Source organism: Vipera berus (genome assembly GCF_964194415.1).
Source record: "Vipera berus genome assembly, chromosome: 2".
NCBI classification, from domain to species: Eukaryota; Metazoa; Chordata; class Lepidosauria; order Squamata; family Viperidae; genus Vipera; species Vipera berus.
In genome coordinates, this window is record NC_138203.1 from 216994478 (window position 1) to 217010332 (window position 15855).

At 38.4% G+C, this 15855-nt stretch overlaps 2 protein-coding genes across 2 annotated transcripts in view; both read right to left on the reverse strand.

Moving 5' to 3' along the window:
• Positions 1-216: 216 nt before the first annotated feature.
• On the reverse strand, positions 217-2272 carry BRK1 (BRICK1 subunit of SCAR/WAVE actin nucleating complex). Its single transcript, XM_081316989.1, has 3 exons — positions 2052-2272; positions 1839-1921; positions 217-781 (listed from the first exon to the last, which is right to left on the reverse strand). Exons 1-3 carry the CDS (start codon positions 2167-2169, stop codon positions 755-757), a joined length of 228 nt encoding a protein of 75 aa, XP_081173115.1. The 5' UTR covers positions 2170-2272; the 3' UTR covers positions 217-754.
• A 615-nt stretch (positions 2273-2887) lies between these two features.
• FANCD2 (FA complementation group D2) overlaps positions 2888-15855 on the reverse strand; it is a 51526-nt gene continuing 38558 nt past the window's right edge. Inside the window, exons 36-44 of the mRNA XM_081317091.1 lie at positions 15587-15709; positions 13726-13819; positions 12092-12163; positions 10555-10593; positions 8785-8859; positions 6840-6914; positions 6265-6411; positions 4704-4790; positions 2888-3797 (exon numbers count right to left, since the gene is read on the reverse strand). Coding sequence (XP_081173217.1) covers positions 3729-3797; positions 4704-4790; positions 6265-6411; positions 6840-6914; positions 8785-8859; positions 10555-10593; positions 12092-12163; positions 13726-13819; positions 15587-15709 — 781 coding nt within the window. The 3' untranslated portion in view covers positions 2888-3728. The remainder of the gene's footprint in view (positions 3798-4703; positions 4791-6264; positions 6412-6839; positions 6915-8784; positions 8860-10554; positions 10594-12091; positions 12164-13725; positions 13820-15586; positions 15710-15855) is intronic.

Sequence of the window (15855 nt, forward strand, 5' to 3'; positions counted from 1 at the left end):
GGGCAGCATAGGAACCAAAAAATTTCCAAGATGCTACAAGCACCATAATATAAAACAGCCATAATACATGAATGTGACAAATCTGATATAAGGGTTACATAATACTCTATGACAGTATCAAGTGCATGTGTATTCTTAAATTAGCTAAAAAAATGTTCAGATGTGTTAAGCAGAAGTGATTTTATTGAACACAAATGGAAAAGACATCTCAAATTACATTAAAGAATACAAAATACTTAGAAAACTGACTCATCCCTCCCTTGGCACATGATCTCCCTCAGCCCAACCCACCCTACACATACTGCACATTTATTCAAATAGGTTACTTGATATCTTGAGCAGCAAGAGCGAGCCATAAGAGCCACACACTATGCATAGCCCTAATATCCTGATCTGTTTAGATTTTTAAAAATAACTCATAGTAATAATCAGTGTTTCCAGAAATTAAGATTGTGTTCCATCAATATTTAGTTGCCATGAAGCCAGAGTTCTGCGTGTACATGGGACACAATAGGACAAGAACTGAGTGAATTTGCTTGTATAAAACAACATAATTAAACATGCTCTTGTACAATTTAGCTGTTTCAGCTGGAATCACCCACAGAGTCTCCAAATGGAGGAGGCAGCTTCCCAAGGGGCAAAAATGAGTTAACTCCCATCCATGTTAAGTAATGAAGAAACCCGAAGTCTGATCATCAGCCTTCTAAACAGCTGCACTTTTTTCCCCTAAGGTTGACTCCTTGCCAGCTTCACACTATGTCAATGTTTCACCCTTTGTTACCTGTCGAGGAAAAAAACCTTTGCTTACTTTGGAACATAATGTCTGGGGAAGCAGAAAAGATATGTATCCATTGGGAAGCAAGAAAAGTTTATATTTTAAGAAACATGAACAAAGCTTGGAAATGAACGTGACTTTAGTTGCTTGGGTATTATATAAGAACTAATGGAAAGGCATTGGGTCTTTAAAGAATATATTTTAAGGTTGCAAGACCTTTTCCCTATTACAAAACGAAAAGCAAATTGGGAATGGCACCTTTGTGACTCAGGGCCAAGTTTACCCATCCCAAGCTCAGCCATTGAATGACTTTAGGCCACTGTTTCTCAGGGCAGCTTGTTATGGAAAAAATGGGATAGACTAGAGCAGGGGTAGGCAACCTCGGCTCTTTTATGACTCATGGACTTCAACTCCCAGAATTCCTGAGTCAGCTATGCTGACTCAGGAATTCTGGGAGTTGAAGTCCATGAGTCATAAAAGAGCCAAGGTTGCCTACCCCTGGACTAGAGCATTATTTATATCTCCCTGAGTTCCTAAGAAAAGGTGAGATATAAAACCCGCTAAGAAACAAACAATGGCTCAAAAAGGCTGCAACCATCAAACACTTTTGACTATATATATTTAGCCAGGGAATTTTAACTTTTGTATTTCTTGTTTTAATTACCCTGTAAACCGCCCTGAGTCCTTCGGGAAAGGGCGGTATACAAATCTAAATAAATAAATAAATAAATAAAATTAATTTATCAAATACAGGAAAGTCCCTTTACCTCATTTCAAACAAACAAACAGACAAACAAACAAACAAACAAACAAACAAGCAGACATATCACTACTTTGAAAACTGAGATTCCCCTTCCGCTCACCATCCCCCAAAGACAAAACCAGCTGCCCCCGGTTGATTCTGCCCAATCCGCAGGTGCAGCGACCGGGCAATTTCAAGCCTCCCCCCACCCCTCCAACGAGAGACCCGGAGCCCGGTGGACCCCAGGAAGAGGCGTTCGCGAGCCGAGCCCCCCCCCCCCCGCCCGGCAGCTTCTGCCGCCGCGCAAGGGAGATGCCTCACCCGGGCCTCGATGTATTCGATCCGTCTCTCCAGCGCCGTCAACTTCTCATTGAGCGTAGCCAGACGGGAGCGGCAGGACATGTCTGGGAGAGGGAAGAGAGCGCCGTTAAATGCCGGCCACGGACCCATCGCCCGGCCGATCACCCCCATTTGCAGAGAGGATCCTCCTCCGCTCCTCCTGCCCGGGGGAGAGAGGACGGCGTCCGCACCTACCGAAGGAGTTAAGGAAGTCCGCGATCTTTTTAATGGAGCTGGTGATCAATTCGATGTACTCGCGGTTCGCCCAGTCCTGGTGAATCTCGCGCTGGACCGGGTCTTCCTGAACCGACATGGCCGAATCAGCTGGCAGCAGCCCCGCTTCCCACCGATAAGCGAGGACGCCTGCGCGCGCACGACGTTCCCCAGAAGCAGGCCGGGAGGGGCGCCCCCTTCCTTTCCCACTCTTGAGCATGCGCGACGTTGCTCCTACTTCTGCACCACTATTGGCTGTGACGGCCTGTCGGAGGAACCGAAACTCGGAAGTAGCTTTGCAGCGCTGTCGTCGTACGCCGAGCGCGACTGTTGTAGTCTATGGCTTAAAAGTTCTTCGTTCGGGTTGGCTTTTAGTTTTGTGTGAAATTTTTATAATGTAGTCTATAAGAAATCTTCCGCTTCCTAACCTTAACCTTAAAAAGTAAAGGTAAAAGTTCCCCCACACTTGCGTGCTAGTCGTTTCCAACTCTAGGGGCTGGTGCTCATCTCTGTTTCAAAGCCAAAGAGCCAGCACTTGTCCGTGGACGTCTCCATCCAAAGGCGCACGGAACGCTGTTACCTTCTCACCGGAGTGGTCCCTATTTTTCTACTTGCATTTTTACGTGCTTTCGAACTGCTAGGTTGGCAGAAGCTGGGACGAGTAACAGGCGCTCACTCTGTTACAAGGCACTCGGGATTTGATCCGCCAAACTGCCAATCTTCTGATCGACAAGCTCAGCGTCCTAACCCACTGAGCCACCGCGTCCCTAACCTTAACCTTAAAAGCACCAAATTTGAGTTGCAAAAAGATGGGAGGCCACGACACCCCTTTGATCACATTTCCCCCCACGTTGGTTATTTCGAGTTCCTTTGGGAGATCAGAGGATCTTATTTCCAAGATAGCCGAGAGAGACTGGGTCTGTCTGTTTCCGACTAACGAAATCTGAGCCTGTGCCATCTCTTGATCAAGACTTCCTTCAAGTGGAACTAAAAGGAGTTTCCTTATACTAGTATATTAATTTAAGAAAGAAAATTTGAGGCTGTCAACATCACTAAATTTCACTGTGCTTGATCGTGCAAGTTTGTTTCACGTGTGATTAAAAACATGAAGTCAGCTTTTGCTTTTATAAAAAAAAAGATATTCTATCAGAAGATTATATAAACCCACCACTATTTTAATGTTATAATCCCCAATTCTTTTTATATTCTGTTGGGATCACAAATATAAATACCAGTCTTTTACCTGAGGCAGGTGATTTTTGATACCAACAAATGTCAATTTACCGTAAATGTATCTCCTGCTTTATATCCAACCATGTGAATTATTAAACTGGGATCATTTCCTGACACAATTGTTAAATGCAGGTAAGCTTTCCTAAGAAAGTTATCTTAATTGTTGCATTTCAAGTAAAACTTGTAATTGTTTGCTTATGGGGAATAGTATGGAGATGCAAAAAAAAAAAAAGGTATGGGGGAGAAAAAAAGTACTCAATATATTCATTTTCAAAGAAATAGTAACAGTTGATTATTAAAAGACAAATAATACTGCCCATGACTCATCCAATTTATTTTAATATTGTCTGAATACAAATTATAAACTTCTTGGGATATAGATAACAAATTCTAATAATCGAAGCCAAAATGTTTCACCCAGACATTCTAATCAGAACTGTCTTCGTCGCTATCATTGGTGTCCATTCTATCTTCAGTCTCTGAAACTTCCTTTTCCTGAGGAAAATGCCAAATGTTTAAACAACAAAGACTGAGGGATACAAGTCATAAATTCTTCATTCTTAGACAAATAGACTTAGATGGCATGCTTAATCTTAATTCTTTACATACATTTCAATTAATTTTATTTTTTTAACCTTCCAGTTTACTGGGTGTTTTACTCATATTTCAAAATTAGATCAATGCAGTAACTTGGGAGCTGATTTAAGAGAGAAATCTCCAAGCATTAAATAATGTTTTCACCCTAACTTAGAAAAGGAATTGCAATTGAGTAGGGCTGGTCTTATTTCTGTAAATGAAAGAGAAGATTTGATCCATATAAAGATGAACCAGCACATTTTCTTCATCTTCTGAAGGGGAAAAAATGAGTAATCCTTTCAAAATCCTTATTCATTTGAGCATGATTGCTCAGTACTACCTTATGAAATGTCACAAAATAAAACATGTCAGTATATGCTTGGATAAGTGGTGTAAACTGTAAAGGTCTAACAGAAATGTTGCTAAAATGTCAATGGTCAGATTTTTTAGTGGTTCTTTGTTTTTATAAATTAACAATTCTGACTCAGCCACCCTGAGTCTTCGGAGAAGGGCGGGATATAAATGGAATTAAAATAAAAATAAAAATAAAGTATATTTAGCAGTAGCAACCTAACTAAAACAAAGGAAAAAACTGGAATTCAGTTGCACTGTTTGTTACTTTTTAAAACAGGGTAGCATTGCTGCCACTTTTCATAAGAAAGGAATAGTTTGTAATATTTTACATATCCTTGTGTTAATTATTTTCCATATTTTGCCTACTACCTCTAGAGCCAATATCACTTTGGGAACAAATAGTTCTGGTCTTTTCCAAAGTATAGAGCCATCACCAAGTAATCTGCAAGTAATCTGCCTCTAGATGAATACCTCTTCAGGATCCTTTTGAGAGAGTGTGGGCATCTCTGTCTCTTCTGCTTCGGTTACTTGTGATGCTTGTGAAAGGATCTCTTCTCCCTAGAACAGATTAAACAATATGATGTGGTTCAGAAAAGAATACTGGAATCTCTGTGACAATCTGAATTGTTAAACTTGAGTATAGGCTGCCCTGTCTTTCAGCCTGAAAGAATCAAACCCCATTCCTATAATGTACAATGCAAAGGAAATACAGTAATTGATAATCAAGGAATTGCAGTACCGTATTATGTGGTTATGCTGTATATTGGTGAAATGAATCCCCGAGCATGCTAAAGGAAACAATGACATGCTAGCAATGAATTGGAAGTTAGTTCATATAAATTTATCAATATGTTAGTTCACTGATAAGCTGAGGGTATTTTATAATTTATCTTGATGACAATGGTTTTTATATCTGAGAACAGTCAAGATGTTAACAACAATGCAGAGAAGTTAATCACTCAACTCCTTATCAGAAAATGCCTCAATGGTGGAGAAGGAAAATCAGTTCCCATGCCTCTGTGGCTATGGTCAGGCAATCCTGATCTTGAAAATCACCAAAAGAAGAACAGCAGGCAGGAAAAGAGCAGGGAAGTTAAGAACTGGAAAAATTGTAACCCACACTTTTCAATCATCCACCATGTCCTGGACTTTGTGGGGATGGGGTAAATCTTAGTTACTTGCTTGCTCTTAATGGATTTAGAAACAACAAGAAAAGCAAGAAAACAGTGAATCTTTGCAGTTAAGCTAGTCACCTGGCCTCCCAGCTTATTTATTTAGAAAATGTATATAGCTGCACACTTGCTCGCAGCGAATCTTTGCTTGTCAGGTTACAAAACATGATCACATGACCCCCAAGACACTACAACCATCATAAATATGAGTCAGTTGCCAAGCATTTGAATTTTTAATCATGTAACCATGGGTATGCTGCAAAAACATTAAGTGTGAAAAATGGTCATGTCACTTTTTTTTAGTGCATTGCAACTTTAAAGGGTCACTAAAGGAATTGTTCTGAGGACTACCTGTATGGATCAAAACTGCCCTCCCTAGGTAAACTTATTGTACAATATGAGAGAGAGAGAGATATTCTTTTCTGAAAAGTATTTTTACTGGAAGAGAGAAGCATTTTCAGGTCATCCCAATGGATATATGATCAGTTATTCAATCTGTAGCAATTGAGCCACTGTTTACTGAACAAACAAAGGAAGAAAGATGGAAATATACGTATATTCTGTCCCTTCTATGGAGAACCCAGCTCAGTGTAACAGTTATATTTTTGTATAGCGATTCTTCATCTTTTGAAAACTACTTCAAGTTTGGCATTTCTTATACCAAAGCTTGCTCAGTGAATTCATCTTAATGTAATTTAGTATAAGCCGCAAACTTTTACACATTTGAATGATTCTCTGCAGCTTAATTCCAAATCATATGCATCAGATCCGATAATTAATTTTTGAGGTTTTTTTTAAATAACGGCCAAGGAACATATGTGAAAATGAATTAATGCCATTCATGAGACACATACACTTACCTGCAAGTCCCTGTTTTTGAGGATGCCCACCCAGAAAGCCTCCTGACAATGATTGAGAGCCAGCATTGCTTTCACTCGGTAAACAAATAGCTCGAGGGACTTCTTTAGGAGAGGCACATGACTGGTGAGACCTGTGTCTTGATGAATCTACATGTGTAAGAAAGGCAAACCAAGAAAGAACCGCTCATATTCCTCCGATTCTTTATTGCAAAAAATCAACACTGTATTTTATGAATGCACTAAGTGGCCTTTGACATGTCTCCTAAGTAGCATTTTTCTTGGAGGAATGCTTTCTCCATTGCTAATTAGAAAATGTAAAAAAACAACAACAGAATATTTATATTATAATAAAGTTCTTAATAATAACAGAACCAGCAATATTAAGATGCAGATAAACATTTTTACAGCATATTGGCCTAAGTAATGTTAATCAGGATCTGGGCATTTCCAAACAGTACTTTTCCACTGATCCATTACAATGAATAAAATACTAAATAGTGTGCTAACTTGCTAGAATTAGAGAAACTAAACAAGTAACAAGAATTCACTAGCACTGTAGTTGTTGTTTTCTTTACCTTGGAGTGGCCACAAATATGATGAAGTTGTCTGGTGCTCAGTTGCAAGGTTTTCAACAAACTCTGCACATCCTCCTGCAACCCAAAGAAATCCATTTAGAAACTTGTGCAAAGTGGCTACTATTCGAAATCTTGTTTTGTACAGATATATATCTGTGGCAGACTGAAGATGGTTTGAGATCTCAGTTAATGAGATTTGAAAATCATTGCTTGTGGTTTAGCATATCCAGTGCTTTTTTTGTAAAAGAAAAGGGTACCGGAACTCACACATGTCATACAACCTGCCTTGCCTACCCTACAAGGTTTCATCCAAAAAAGGTGCCGGAACTCTGTTCTGAGCGTTCTATGACAAAAAAAGCCCTGAGCATATCCATTGAATAAAATATATTGAAGCATAGAGAACCACTTCACAATGTACATGACACTAAGGCAGGTATGTCATTAAAATAATATGGGTTGAGTTTGCTTAGTACTTTTATAAGACACCTGCAGCAAATTCCAAGGGCATAAACTGGACCACAGTTTTTTAAAAAAACCACTACCAATAATAATAATTCATGTAGCAATAGTATGGGATAACAGAATGGAAGGCAAAAAAATGGAGGTTGAAATACCGAGAACTGAAAACTGAAGTTGAAAGATTATAGCATAAACCTGTCATGGTGGTTCCAATGGTTATTGGCACATGGGTGGCATATTAAAAACCCTTGGGTGGCACTTGGTCAGCTGTGCATTGACAAAACTTCCATCTGTCAATTACAAATGACCATACTTGTTGCATCCGCACATACACTGTGCAGATGCATTATGATGTCCTAGGTTCTTAGGAAGAACTTGGTATGAGTGAAGGCTTATACCAGCTAAAGAACTGGCAGCTATGATTTCACATGTGTGAAATCCATGTTGGGGATATAATAATTTATTAAATTTATGTGCCATCTGGTCCCAGCAACTCTGGGCAATTTACAGTAGTTAAATGGCAAAATGTTTCATGACAAAAAATACCAAAAAATAAAAAGGAAGAAAGTGGCATTGGTCATCCTTGCTAAAAATTAGCAGTGGCAAACCAGCAGTGAATTCAAGAGTTAAGGTCAACTTGTAGTCATTTTTTCTTTTTTAAAAACTGAGTTGTAAGTCATCCTTGGGTGTTGTGTGTGCACGTGTGCAGGCACCTTTGAGTCAATTGTTGATTCCTGGTGACTGGACGAGTCCCTGCGTTTTTCTTGGCAAGGTTTTTCGGAAGTGATTTGTCCTTGCCTCTTTCTTAGGGCTAAGAGAGTGACTGACCCAAGATCACCCACCTGGCTTTGTTCCTAAGGCAGAACTAGAACTCACAGACTCCTGGTTTCTAGCCTTATGCCTTTATCACTGCACTAAACTGGTTCTTTTTTACAGGAACATATTTATTTTATAGTTTCAGTTTTTATGGCTGCCCATTTGTACTCAATGCTGATGATTTATATATATATCAGAACACAGCCAAGCCACTATCACACACTTCTCCCAGAAGAACGAAGCTGAAGTCACCAGCCTGAGGATGACGGATGAGATTTCATTGAAATGTTGCCCTGATACCTCCAATTTTACGTGGGGAAAAACCCCGAATGACCTACATACAAACACCCGCACATATGTGTGTGTGTGTGTGTGTGTGAAATACCTGATATATCTAATATGTACATTAAAAAAAATTATAGGATGCAGCACTCATTTAATAAGATACTACCTAACAACCTATAGTTGTTTTGAGTCTTGCCAGATTTGCAAGAAAAACTGTTGTTTCAAAGTTCTTACCATTCAGTTTTATAGTTAATCAGTTATGCTAATTACTCCTCCTTTTCTGTTATTTTCTGCAGTAGGTCACTGCACTATAGACTTTGAAAGAACACATATGAGCACTTTAAAACACTCTCAATCAAGAAACAGCCCATCCCTAACATCTTACCCTGTGCTTTTTAAAGCTGTAGTCCAAGAGGGGCATACCAGACTTCAAAAATGTCTCTATAAACAGACGACCATACTAGGTAAACAAAAAGACACAAAATGTCAGCAAATGTGGCCAATTCTCCCAAACAAGGGTGAGTGTTCTAAGCTTGCGTAATAAGTCACAACATTCAAGCACTCACTATTCTTGCTTAAATTTTAAATGATCTAATTTCTTACGTTGGTTATCATCAAATTTATTTAAATGAATTCTTCATCAGCAAATCCAAGATATGTTGGAAAACACAATTTTCTCGAGATGCAGAGAACTTTATTAGAGTTTGCTACTATCACTTCCAGATCTTATCATTCCAATTAGTTACTCTCCTCACAGACTGACACCAAAACTAGGTATTTAGGATGGAAGCCATTATAATGTACCGTAAGTAGAAGTCCACTTATGCTGTGGGTATTCTGCCGTCTCTCCTCCCTCCTGCATATCCACTAATATCCTTCTCTACCTTCTGGAGCAGATTTTCAATATCCGCAAGACAGTAAAAGCAAAGGGGCCATCATTTTACCCTTTCATTTTGCTGACAGAAGAGGTTTAGTAAATCCTACCCAAAATTTACACTGTAGTCAGCAGTTTTCTGTTCTTCAATTTTTGTGCAATCAGACCGTATACATTAGAGTTGTTACGTGAATAAATTCAGGTGCTGGGCAGTAGTTTCTGAGCAGTGATATGCAAATTCCTTGTACATATAACCCAAAGTTCATACAATCAGCATCTATCATTAAATAATCTGTGCTGACCCCTCCTTTTCATAATACAGAAAGCCCTCATTTAACAGCTGCCTTAAACAACAACCATTTGCAATTATGATAGTAAGGAAAAAATAACTTTGTGACCAACGCCCACATTTACAACCTTCTGAACATCTTTCTCTGAATCACAAGTTTGCCATTACAGCATTGTGTTATCCTATGCCTGACCTGGTTCTTTCTTTTTGCCTAAATAATCTCTTCCTAAGCTGTTTTTCTCCACAATGCTAAAAAGGTCCCTAAAAAGTGCTAATGGCAAGTTAACAAATTCAATTCTGTGACCATAATTTGTTGATTAGAACTGTCTGAAACTGGCAAAACTCTCATCAATTTGACACTAAAGGCTTTTGTTTTTGCTCCTAAGGAAAGCTTAAGTAAAGTCCTAAGCACAGTCACGGTTACCTGATTTTCAGTTATCAACCCCTTCACTTAATCGTTGAGTCACCAAAATCAATTGCAGTCACTAAATGAGGACTATCTGCATTGATAGGAATAAGGCGTAGAGTCAAATGGACTCCTCAAAATGGAAGCTTTGGGCAGTACTAAACTGGCTGTAGCTTTTCAGTTGTGAAGTGTTCATTTTGAGGAATGACAAAATTTGACAATATTTACCCTACAAGAAAACCATATTTGTTTGGAAGTCATCTGAAATATATGTCACTTAAAATATGCATTCATCTGTACACCCACCCACCAATGAAAATAATGCATGACAACCAAGCCAGAAACAAGCAGTTCAGAAGGCAGAATCACAATGCTTTCCTTTCAGGTCCTTTACCTCTGAAGTCTATTTTCTCCTTGGGAAATAAGTTGTTGTGAAAGGTTATAACCGTTATACCAAAAGAAAAGTGATATGTAGAAAATGTGGACATCTCTACTCAGAGCAGGTATATATAAGAGGAAGGTGATATAATAGTTTACTGTAAAGTTTCCTGAATTTCGTGTCTCTTATCACATGATTCTCACTTACCTTCAAGCAAACACTGAGTACAGGACGACTATCAAATACCTGTTTGGAGAAAGTTAAGAAAAAGCTTTAAAATATAATAAAATAATATAGTGCTAGCTAAAAAATACAACTACTACTGCAGAATATGAACACTATATATCACCACATTCCTTCCTAAATATCACATTGATAGTATAGCGTTTACTTGAAAGAGTATTTATTTAGTAAGCTGCCCATCTCACATACATGACTCTGGGCTGCTAATAATTAAAATTGTCAGATCCCCAAAGAAATACTGTATATTGTTTCTCTCCTTATAGTACGCTTGCTTTTGTAACCATTTTTTGGGGGGCCTGCCATTCTGTTGGGAGAGGGGATGCTTTGGAGCTGCTTTGCACTGTCTTGCCACTATGTCCTTCCACCAGGAGAAGGAATGTATCACCCTTATCTAGGAGAGGGTTTGAGCTTGGAGTCAAGAGAGAAACGAAAGCAAGAGACACCTTGAAGAGCCCCCCAACGGAGCCCCTAATAAAAGTTTTTTTTTGAGAAAATGTCTGTTTCAAGAGTTCTGCTTTCTTGGGAGGCCTAGTTGAGGAAGGTCCTTACAAAAACAGCAAAACAATAAAAACAACAGAATAACCTATCAAATAACAGCTGAGAACACCAATAAGCACTCAAATTAACCATGAAATGGACTCACTCATACTATCAGTATATACTCAATCCTATTGCCATATTAAAGTCACCCTACTGCAATGTAGCACAGAAGAATTTTTGTTTATCTTAAATCTTAGCACACAAGAATTTTTGTTTATCCTAAATCTTATTTGAAAATGCAATCCCCACTGTAACATGAGAAGGGGTGCCAAACCCCACTGATACCAAAACTGTAAATATCCCCCTATACAAACAAATATGTGCATGTGACACATTGACAACGGTGGTGGAAGGAAGGGAGGGAGGAAAAGAAGGAAGGAAGAATAGCAACAAGCCCAGCATTTCTTCAAAACTGGGAATGATGTTATGTTTGTTAGACAATAGTAAAGAAAGAAAATAATGACTACTTAAATTGAAATAGATTAAAAAAAATAATGGGAATTTTTAAAAGGCGAAGAACATGGATTGTTTTAAAGATATGAGATATGCGAAATAATTCCAGTTGTCTAAGTTTAAAGTCAGCAATATGATCCTTCCAGGACAATCACATTCATATCAGAGGGCGTTCACTCACCCTTATTCCAATGAATATATAAATGCATATGGTTAAAATATCTTACAGCATCTAAATCTTGCAAGACCTACGGTATGTTCTTTTTGCACATGACCTGCCTTGCTAAAACAAAATGTCAGAATACGTCTTGTAAGAGTAATGTATTCAGGATGAAAAGAAAGTTTCAACACAGGTCCACAAAATCAAGTCAGTGTATAGCCACCTAAAGACAGGTGGTATATAAAATTAATAGTAAATTAAACAAATATTTAAATCTGAATATATATCAACAGACAAAAAGCCATCACGGTTTCATATATAAGAAACATTAATGTGAATGTTACACACCTTGACCAAATTAACAAGGATGTGGAAATCACGCACAGCCAGGTTCCAGTGTAACAACTTCTCTAATTGGATCTATGGAACGCACACAAATGACATTATTTGGGTATCATCCTGTAACTGTTTAGACAGAAAAGAGTTCAATATATTGCAACTTACTTGACCCATTTATGGAATTATTAATTTTCATCTCTCAATTTCATATGGTTGTATTTTTTTACTTCATGTTCCTATTGCAAGGTTATATTCAATTTCTCATTTTTCTCAATTAAAGTTGATAATATGCTCATCAAATCCAGATCTGTTTCCCCCTCCCCCACGACCAAAATTTTATATTGCAAACATAATCTTCTATTCTTGTTAAAAACTCTATTGTGAGCCATAGAACCTACTAATACGCAAACTTGGGTTGATAGATTAGGGCTACAAATATGTACATACCTAGCCTGGAATAACAGGATTACAATGAACAGGTTTGAATGGTGTTGAAGCATAACTCAAATTTTATGCTAAAACCTACATAGACTTCTTGTGCAGATTTAGCATTTAACAACTTTTATATAAAATGCATCTGTAAAATGCATCAGAGAAAGAATTTTGTGGGCTTCCCTCTGAGGTTGATGCAAGAATTGGATCAGATTTGCTTCCACTTTCAATAGTAAAAGCTGGATTTAATGGAACCCCACTTCCCACACACATACTTAGAAGACCAAATACAAAAGACAAAATGTTCATTTGGAAATTCCCTGGAAATAATGGCCAAGTCCATTAAATCAAACGTAGTTCAGATAAGTCACATACTGTATCTTTAAGGCTAATTTACATTAACTATATGCTAAATAAACGGACATTTACATTAGGTACATGAATCTATGCATCAACATCATTACACAAATTATATAAATTTCATCCTTCCATAATGACATCATTACAAAAATGACATATATTGACTATGCCATGTAAGCTGTCATGAAGTCTGATTTTAAAGACATTGGGGAGCAGCGCACCCTAACCCTGCAAATGGCTTTACTGAGATTTTACTATTACAAATTCTACAGCCATGCAGAAATCATAATATGGGACTCCAGGTCATATTTCCTGCCATCCCACTTTTCCATGCACAAAAACATATAGCTGGGTTTGCTTATAAGAAACCAGCTGTTCGCAGGCAACAGATGGTTATTATAGAAACATGTCCCAGCCACCTTCTTTAAACATTTTTTAATCCTGCTTCTATGTCAAACATCTGTTAATTTGGAAAGGTGGGAGGATGAGTTTAAGCCCTTGAGAAGCCCCTGGAAAAATAAACTGTTGTGGGTTGTAGCCCCAGATAAGATTTTCCTAGTATCTGGCTGGCTGGTTTAATCTGGCAGGGTTGGGCTATTTCAGGTTCCATCAATGAAACAATGCCACCTATTGGGTGTTGTAATTTCCAAAAACTACCTCCAAGACAAAACCAGGTTTTTATGTATGCCAATACACAAATACTAATGCTACATATTCAGGTAGGTGTTTTCGATCTTAATAATCTCTATGAAACATATCAAAAGAGTACATATTCTTTCCCTGAATGAAGGCATATTCCTAGCAATGCAGATGCCTTGCTAGAAACCCCAAGTTCTATTTTATCATATTACCTCACTTGAATCTGATGATTTTCCAGCAGATATACTTCTTATTGAAGTTTCTAGGTGAGTCATCATCACCCGGAAGAAAATGGGAAAAGTTTGTCTGGTAAAGAAAGGATGAGGAAGTATTAAATATATTCATACTACTTAGCATTACATTACTACTTTCTGATGCATATGTAGTATCTATCTATCAAACTTGAATTAGCTATAATAAAACATACAAAAGGCAACCTAAAATAAAAATGAAATCATGTGGTTATTATCATTCAAAGTAAGAACACGAATCCAAACCAAGGAAGCAAAACCACGTCTAATGAACTATTATGAAACTAAATGACCTAAGGAAATATACTAAATTTTGTAGAGGAAAGACAAAATTATCCAGCGTTCTGATTTTTCATATTGCAATTAGATGTGTGGATTTCAACTTGCAGTCAGATGTGCGGAGAAGCACTTAGTTAAGTTACTGTATAAAGTTGATTAACAAAAACAGTATATTGGCAGCTGTTGTGATTCAGCGTCAGCCTGTGGATTCGGCAGCTGAGTCGGACAATTCTGAAGAGGAGGAGGAGGGATTTGGACAGCGTTGGTGTCAGAGGAAGGTTCTGATGCACCGCAGAACTCTCAGTCAGGCCCCTCCCGTCTTGTTCCTCCTCAGACCCAGCTGTGTGAGCCTGAAAGATTGGAAGAAGACGATCCCCAGCTGGCTCTGTTCAGGGACGCTAGGAGCAGGAGGCAATCTAGCAGAACTGAGCAAAGGAAAGCAATGAGGCAACTCGGGAGAAGGCAATGAGAAGCCATGCCTTGAGACTGCTGTTTAAAAGGGGAATGTGTGGGAGGTGCTGGTTTCTGAAGGCAACCGTTTGAAGAGCTTCTGATAAAGTCTTGGTCTGTATTTGTTTAACTTTTGTTTGAACTTTTTTGTTTAGCTTTTGCAAGAACCTTGGTAGAGCAGTGGGCTAATGCCTCCTTAAGTAACACCAGCTGCCTGCAATTAGTGCAGGTTCGAGTCCCACCAGGCTCAAGGTTGACTCAGCCTTCCATCCTTCCGAGGTAGGTAAAATGAGGACCCAGATTGTTAGGGGCAATAAGCTGACTTTGTAATAATGCCGCTGGGGGGGGGGCGAAAGCCCTAATAAGCAGGCATATACATAGAATGAAGGCTATTGCTAAGCACATTGATTTGTGCTTTAGATTGTAAGCCGCCCTGAGTCTTCGGAGAAGGGTGGGATATAAATGGGATTTAAAAAAAAATTGGTTGGATTAGTTCCAGCCTATTGTTTATAAAAAGGGGTTGCCCCTGACATTCCAACAGTTCGTAGGCTGGAACAGAACAGCAGCTGTCTTTATGGTAAGAATGATGGTGGCATATTGTTGAAATTGTTCAATAACTTGGTATATGCAGTATATCGAAAACATGAGAAAGGTCATAGTAGTTGTGAATCTGCTGACTTTTGAAAAGGGTATCCAAGGACCTAAGAAAATAAGTGAGAAACCTGAAAAGTCTCAGGGCACATACAGGATTTTGCAAACTTTATGGTGAAGCAACTTACTTTTGGAAAGATGATGATGAATAAATCTGAGCCACAGTCATTTACAAGTAAACAATCTTGTTGAGCATCCAATTATTATGGTAAGAGAACCATACATCAGGTTTTTTAATCTTTTAATGACCCTGTCATCCCTTGCACTGGGGCAACTGAACAGAGCTTGAGCGTTTCATGCCAGATGTCCTTCCTGAACCTACGTGCAGTTTGCAGCAGACAATAACTCTTTGCGCCCAGAGAGAAAAATATGGTTTATCATATTAAGAATATTTAACCAACCTATAGCAAACAGAAGATATGGCCAAATGTGTAATTATTACCTGGTCAGTGTAGGGTAAGTGGAAGAGTATCCATCTTTAGAAGAATTAATCAGCTCTGGAACCCCAATGCTTGAAATGTCTTCTATCTCCTTCAAGATATCATGTGTATATTCCATATGAATGCTGCATAGAATAATTTTCACAAAATTATAGATGTCTCTTTTGAAAGACTGCATTAAGATTTTTTTTCAACACTAGATTTTATCTGACATATGGGAAAACATAAAGTTGGTTTTCATTTCAGCAGCAGACATGATTATAAGCATGCA